General features: G+C 54.4%; 1 protein-coding gene across 11 annotated transcripts in view; it reads right to left on the reverse strand.

The window, feature by feature from the left end:
* Positions 1-7,784, reverse strand: part of EPB41L1 (erythrocyte membrane protein band 4.1 like 1) — a 124,593-nt gene that overhangs the window by 68,886 nt on the left and 47,923 nt on the right. For 5 of the 11 annotated variants that reach the window (XM_041732813.1, XM_041732811.1, XM_041732810.1 and 2 more), the window contains exon 1: positions 6,200-6,221. The exons of 2 other annotated variants lie outside the window; for them this stretch is intronic. In XM_041732813.1, the coding sequence (XP_041588747.1) occupies positions 6,200-6,215 (16 nt within the window). In that variant the 5' untranslated portion in view covers positions 6,216-6,221. Of the gene's footprint in view, positions 1-4,057; positions 4,413-6,199; positions 6,222-7,784 lie in introns of those variants that run through there. 4 more of the 11 variants (XM_041732809.1, XM_041732808.1, XM_041732807.1 and 1 more) reach the window with 2 other exon arrangements.

Below are 7,784 nucleotides of genomic sequence, written 5' to 3' on the forward strand. Positions count from 1 at the left end.
TGCCACGCAACCTTCAAGGGACACATCTTAAGCTCATGAGGCCTCACTCAGAATTCATAACTCCTGTGGCCTGCCCCACCTCAACCACATGAGAGGACATCTTCGTGCCTTGTCAACCTTCCTCCCTCTCTCACCCTCCACGTCCACAGGGCTGATGTTTCTCCTGCAAGGCTGCAGTCCCTCCCCTCCGTGTGGGTTCTTCCAGTCGCCAAAGGGACCTTCCCAAACACTTCTGTCATGCCCCAGTGCATGCATGCCCTGTGCACATCCAAGATGGACAAAGGTTCTCGGAGCCTCCAAGCTCCTGTCAAGTAGAAACACCTTAGCCTGACATTTGACAGAGACTGAAAGGAGAGAGAAGTAATGTTTACTGGGATGTGCCAGCACTGTGCTAGGTCCTTTACATAACAACAACCACAGGAGGCCTCTACAAGATAGGTGTGTTTATCCATATTTTACAGATGAAGAAACTGAAGCTCAGGCCAGTTAAGTGACGTGCCTGAGGGCACGTGGCTGGTATGCAATGGAGCTGTGACTAGAGCTTAGATCTGGTGGATTCCAGAGCCTTGCTAAGGACCCACACTCAAGCTTTCTGAGTCACCTCCCAGAGCTCCTCGGCCCCCTATCTGTTCCACACATATCAACCCACCCACTCTTCTTCAAGGCATTCCTATTTCCCCTCTGACCTGAGGGAGTGGGTGGCCTTCCCTCACTACCACTGAAATTCCACTTGGGCCTTTGGTTCCCAGTGCAAAGTCTCCTGGAAGCCTTCCCTGATCACCAAAATAGGAATCCATGCTTAACATATGGAACAGTAGCTCTTTACCCTCCCTGTATCCTGTCTGTCCCTCTCTAGCTAGACAGTGAACCCCTGAAGACAAGAGAGGGATGTTTCCTTAGAGGCAACGTGGGGCCTGCAGGAGGTACTCAGATACTATTTTTCAAATTGAACAAAACCAAGTACAAACTATGAGAAGAAACTATGGGCTCCTGGCATGGCCATCAGGAACACAGCTCTCCCCCACACTGCCTGGACTGAAATCAGGGCTCCCCCATGACCTAGCCATAAGACCCTGAGTGACTGTCTTTCCCTTGCCTGTAAGCCTCAGTTCCCTCGACCTATAAGATGGGAAGAATAATTCCTACTATCGGGTTTTGTGAAGATCGTATGAATTGTACAGGCACAGTGCCTGGCATGTAATAGGTGCTCAATAAATGCTGGCTGTTACTATTCTTATCCACAAGCCTCCCACCCACAAAGGAAGCAGTACCAGCCTTCTCTCACCCCCACTCATCCACCCAGATTCAGGCCCCATCCCTATAAGGGCTTCCTTGTCACAGCACTAGCTGGTGCCCTGCATTCCCACCCTTGTGTTTTCAGGTAATTAGGGTCCTATCAAATGCAGCAGGGGTAGGAGTGGGTAATCATGGGGGCTAACTAGACTAAAAGCCAATAAGTAAAAAAAAAAAAAAAAAAAAAAAAGCCAATAAGTCGTCCTAGAGAGCCTATGGGGGCAGGGAGCCCAGAGCAGCCCCACCTCTAGGGGATCCTATCTTAGCCTGGAAGCAGAAGGCCAAGGCGACCTCTCTCTCAGGGCTCCTAGCTAGTACCTCTCTGCCCCTACCCCTCCGGACCAGAGGAGCACTTGAGCCACAGAACCACCTTTGTCTCACCAGATCCAACACAGACCTCTCCACTGGGATCAGCCCTGGCATATCAGTTATGGCTGATTAGTTGTGGCTCTCCTGGACACCAACCTGGTACTCCCAGACACTGCCCCAGGTATAATGTCATGGTAGAGAAAGAGGCTCTGGATGCAGACAGCCCCATGCTTTCCAGCTATGTAACCTCAGGCAGGTGACACAACCTCTCTGAGCTTCAGTTTCTCATTTGTAACAAGTGGATAATACCTGACAGGGTGGCTGTGAGATAATGCAAAGCACTGGCACACAGTCAGAGCTCAATAAATGTCCTCATCCTGATTGCACAATCACTGATATTATTCCAGATAGAGATTATTATCCCCTTTTAATCAATGGAGACACAGAAGCCCAGAGAGGTCCCCAGAGAAGTCCATGTTGAAGCTAACACAGAGGTACTTCCCATCTTTGATAGTACAGTCAAAAGACCCTATCTACTTTCTCTGGAGGCTCAGGCCCAGAATATCTCTGGCCATCCAGCATCCTCTTGGCTCCATATACTAACAAGGTCAAAGGCTATTGGCTGCCCATTGCCTCAGTCTTGGCCCATTATCTGTGAGGCAGCCTGACCTTTCCTCCTCACATTTTGGGGGCATGGGCTAGGAGACTCCTCAAGGGTAGCCTCAGGCTCCAGGCTATAATGCCCAGCCCCTGTCACACACCTGTGTATGGGACAGCCACAGCAACAGGGAAGCAGGCATTTGGGCTGCAAGAATCTCAAACCAGGGATAGGAGACCTAGGTGCATTAGTGTTGGCTCTCCCACTCAGCTGCTACGTGACCTTGGACAAGTCATTCTTTCTCTCTAGGCCTCATTCAAGCTTTCAGTATTTCCTAAGTGAGGGCTATGAGGCCAAGCATCATTCTCATGCGGTTCTATGAAAGCTCCATGAAGCTCACAGAGCTGAGGCCAGGGAACTGCCATATGGCCCAGGAAGGATGTTAATAGCAACACTGCCCCCTGCACGGATCTCCAGGACTGCCTTGAGGCAGCCCTCAAGGGACCATGCTCTGCGTACCACAAGGACTGTGCAAGGGGTTGCCCAGCAGGCATGACCTCAGGCTTCCAGGAGAAGCCAGCTTCATCCCTGCACAGAGCTGGCAGTGCCTCCCTGGGCCACAGTGGCTCAGAGAGGAGGCTGGCACAGGCTGCCTCTGCCGCAGGCTCCATCTGGAGGAATGGGTGGGCAGGCGGGCACAGAGCCACCTCTATTCTCCACACCCTTGTCCAGGTCAGGCAGCACTGTCTTCCAGGAGCTTCTGGGGACACTATTCCTGTCCCCACCTCTCAACCTGGCCCAACTGCTGCTAATTCTGGAAGACTCCTAATGCTGTGAGGTAGGGAGCAGCCGGACCCCACACAGCCCAAGAGGTCCTAAATCCAGCCCTCTTACACTCCCACCTTTGCAGAGGAGGTGATATGCAGATCCAGAAGTGCAGGCAGGAACGCAAGGTAGTGCCTCTCCCCCACCAATGCATTCTCAGAGGTAGGGGGCAGGGAGGGTGGCAAGGACCACAGCTGGCAGCCAACAAGGAGACCAGTGTCTTCAGAACTCCTTCCTAGTCAAGGTCCCCATGGACCATCCTGCGGCTGTAGCTCTGCTAGGCAGTGGCCTCAACCCCTGGTAAGTTAGCCTGGTGGCTGTAGTCACTTGCCGCCCCCTCCCCCCATTCCTGTCCTCTAGACCTCTGCTTCTCAGGCCCTTGGACACTCCCAAGCATGAAGGTGCCAGACACAACTAGGACCCACAAGTCCTCTCCCTCTAATCAGGGCGCGGGGGGGGGGGGGGGGGGCAGTCTCTGGCCAGAACAATAGGAAACCAGAACCCCACAGGTCCCAGGACTATTATCCATCACCCAGCTTTGGGTGACTTGGAGGAGAGATGGGGTGGGAAGTGAGCCCAGGTGGGAAAAGGTCTACAACCAGAGGGTGAGAGAGAGGACAGGAGCCGCCCAGCACCCCAGTCTCCAACCACGAGACTGACTGGCCTGCAGCATCTGAAGCTTGGACACAGAGATCCAGAGAGCCTCTGGCCTCCACAAAGGAGGCAGGAGCGGTCTCAGAGAACAGAGTGGCCCAGCCAGGGAGCCCAGCACCCAGCAACCATTCATCCCAACAGTAACCACCAGCCCACAGCCAGCCCACCTCTCTCTCCAGGCCTTGGGGAGGCTGCAGACCTACGAGGTGGGGAGGAACAGCTACGGATCTCCCCCACGCAGGCCAGGGGGCCAAGAGCCGGCAAACTCAGTTCCTCCCGGTCTCGCCCCCAGTCCTCCCCGGGGCTGCAGGCTGGGCCTACGTGTCCTGAGTCCCCAGCGCCCTCCCCCGTGCCACCTGATCCCCCCCACGTGCCTACCTGAGGCCGGGGGTCCCCATCTCGGGCAGGCTGGGCGGGGGGGCGCCCCGTTGGCTCCTGCGGGGGGGGTGGGGGTGCCGGCAGGCCGCGGGGCGGGGCGGGCGCGCGGGGCCGCGGCGGGCTCTGCGGAGCAGCCTGTTCCGCGACACCCCCGCCCGCTGATGGATGCCGACTGCAGCAGCGGCGGCGGCGGCGGCTCGGCGTGCGCCGGGGGCTGGGCACCGTGCCCACAGCCCCGGGCCTGGCGCCCGACGCGCGGCCAGCCCCCGCCCCCGCCCGGCCTCCGCGCCCAGCCCAGGGGCAGCCGCCGCGCGCCTGCCTGGTCCCTCTGGCGGCCCGGCCCCTGCCTCCGCCTCCTCTCCGCCGGCCTCCCTCTCCTCCTCCTCCTCCTCCTCCTCCTCTCTCTCTCTCTTTCTCTCAGGCTCCCGGGCCACCACCTCTTCCCCGGCGCGGCTGCTGGCAGTTCCCGGACCCCTGCCGGGCCGCCGTGGGGCCAAGGAGCCAACTCTGGAGCCCTTGCTGCCCCCACCCCGGCCTCGGGCCAGCCTCGGCCCTCCTGGCGGGACCGCCTCTCTGGAGAGCTCAGCGGGGACAGGGGAAGGGGGAGGGGAGAAGAAGGGGGAGGATCCCTGACTCAGAAGGGGTGACTCAGACTCAGTGGGCCTCCCAGCCCACCGAGCGGAGGCAGATACCCCCACCTCCCCAGCAGCCAAGAAGGCCACAGGCTCTGGGGGGTACTCGGGACTTCTCCCCCATCCGGGAGTAGGTGTGTGCCAACATCCCCTGGGATCCTGTGTGTCTGAGTGTGTACATGTGCTTTTGCCCACGTGTGCTTTGGTGGCAATGACCCTAAGGGTAACTGAGGAATGGGCCTGTGTACAGCTGGGTGTGCACGTAAGCTCCAGGAAGGTGTGGGGCAAGGGTAGCCAAGGGGTCTGTGGCACTGAGGCTATGAATCAAAACCAAATGAAAGCCCTTCAGCAGCACTTAACTCAAAAAACTGGTCTGTACCACCACAGCTCTGACTCCCTACGTCCACAGGCAATGACCTCAAATGGCAGAGGTCTCTGGGAGGCAGAGGGCCTGAGATCTGGTCCAGCTCTGCCACTGTCTTGGCCAATAGTCTCGGGCAAGTTGTTCTCAGTCAAAGAAAGAGTTGGACATACTCATCTCTGGGGTCACAGTTCATGCAGGAAGCCTCAGGGAAGACAGCAGGTAACTCCCAACATAATCTCCAAAGATTTCTGCCCACAGTCCACATTTGTAGACCACATGACCCCTACTCCCCAGCCCTCCCCTCCACCAGGCATACACAGATTTTTTCATTCTTCAAATAATTCCTAAGTACCTACTGTGTGCTAGCCACTGTTCTAGGCACCCCAGAATCCATGGCAGCAGAAACCACAGAGGCCCGAAGCTGGGAAGCAGCCCAGACACAAGCCAGGCCATCCATTCCCCTAAGCTGCAGTTCCCTCAGTGTCAGCCTCACCAATGGGTTGTGTTGCTCAGTGTCAACTCACCAACATCCACCTCTACTCCCTCTTTCCACTTCTCCCACCCAAGGTGGCTACTCCATCATGATGACCTATGTCCTAATACCACCCCTTAGGGTCTCTGCAGAATGAGGCCAGGCCTTCTTCCCAGCACCCTTCAGAGAACTCAAGATAGCAACTGTGTCCCTTTTTTCCACCCCCACATTGAGCCTTATCTTCTCCAACTTAAACATGACAAAGTCCTTTACCAGATGTTCCCAAGACATAGCTTCCAGTCCTTTCGCTGTCCACTAGGCTCAGGAGTGGGCAGAGAGTGAGCAGAAGGAAGCCAGTTCCTCCCAGTCCTAGAGAACACGCCCTTGCTCCAGACAGGAGCTGGGAAGATGGACAAAGCAGCCTAGAGCCAATTCACAGAAGGACTGGAGTCCCGCTGGGCAGACTTCCTTACAGATGTCCTCCTTCCCTCTGGACTTTTCATTCTCCAGCTTCCCAGATTCCTCCCAGGAACTCCCCAGGCCCTCAGGGGCATGACCTTGGGCAAGTCACTTTGCCACTAGGGATGCTTTGTTTGAGTTCAGTTACTACATAGTTATTCAAATAAATAAGCGAAAGGATCAATAAAACTTAGGAGTTAACCAGATGAACTTACTATTTCCTATGCACATCTGGCAAGAGATCCTTGACTCCCTGCTGGTCAGTATTTTTATTCCAGATTGATTCTGAGCCTCTTCTGTTCACTGACCTTCCCAGCCTCAGGCTCCTGACGGCAGGACAGACCACAAGGCCAAAGCCCTCATTCCTTCTAGTTCACTCTCCGTCTCTGGATCCTCCTCCCCTTCCTTCCTTCTCCCTCCTCCCCTGGGTCAGAGCTACTTTCCCACCCTCTTCAGCTAGATGGAGCCTCTCACTTTCCCAGAAGAATCCAAGCTACATTCCAAAGACAGAGGCGGGATGTTCCCAGACATCATTCTGGATTTATACTCAAAAGGCCCAATTCCTTTCAGGTCAGTGGGACTACCCAGAAAAGTGGGTTTCTTTGACTGTCAAGATTTCCAATGATTATTATTGACCAATATTTCTAGTAGCACATTCCAGTTTGCAAAGTACTTTTATGGGTGATCTTCACATCTTGTGAGATACCATCCCCATTTGATAAATAGGCAGACTGAGGCCCAGAGTGGGGGTGAGTGATTTGTCCAAGGTTATACTTACTCAGTCACCCTAGCTCTCTGGACCACTTTCTACTTGACACTGTTATAACCTTTTCCAGAGAAATCTGTTGGGGGTGGAGGGTTTGGGGGATTGCTCTGAAGAACACATGGCCCCTTATGGTCATCTGTTGAAATGTATACTCCAGTTACTTTGCTGCCTTCATTCCCCAGGCAGAGAAACTGAGGCACAGGAATAGAACCCAACCCAGAACCACCTCTCATGAAAGCCCTGTGGAGAGATGCTGGGAGCCCTGGTGGACAAACATGAGTTGAACCAATGAAGAGGGCCTTTTCAGTTCCCCTAGTTCTGAATTCTGCTTCCAGCCCTGGCTCTACCACTGTCTGTGTTACTTGGACAGATTATTTGACCTCTCTGAGTCTGTATTCTCATCTATATTGTAAAAAATTGTAAAAAAAAAAATTGTAAATTACATATAAAATGGGAGAAATTCTTCTGCTCCACTTCTGTTACTGGGTTGGTGTGATGGGAGGTTAGCAAATGCTGGCAAAAGAGGAAGGACAGGACCCCTGATTCTCTCTCTGATCTGCCTAGGAGGTGGAAAAATTATTTTTTCTTAAATCTTAACTCAAGGGAACTTGATGTAAAAGCACCAGGATAAAGAAAAGCCAGGAGAAGGATGGAAGTTATTCACTCCATTGGCTGGGAAGGCAAAGCACACAATGTCAACAGCCCCCCAAAGCTGGGGCAGAGATGAAACCTTTAAGCAAGGAGGGCCCCTCGTACCCCCTCTTTTATCTTCAGTGGTCTCTGCTAATGTCACCCCAAGTAGTCTGCGGTCTCGTGACTCCCAGCCATTGTGGGGGTCCCTTGGTTTGTGGGTGGCTAGCATTCTTAGCCCAAGGATTTAATCTTTCATTCAGCAAGCAGATGTTCACACTGAGCCAGGCCCTGGACTCAGAGAAGGCAAGAGGAACTGGGTAGCCTCTGTCCTTGGACTCACAGTCAGTCCCATGGGGAAGAACAGCACATAAGCTGGCCCATCAGAAGGCAATGTAAGATGA

This window comes from Vulpes lagopus, chromosome 18 (assembly GCF_018345385.1).
Source record: "Vulpes lagopus strain Blue_001 chromosome 18, ASM1834538v1, whole genome shotgun sequence".
NCBI classification, from domain to species: Eukaryota; Metazoa; Chordata; class Mammalia; order Carnivora; family Canidae; genus Vulpes; species Vulpes lagopus.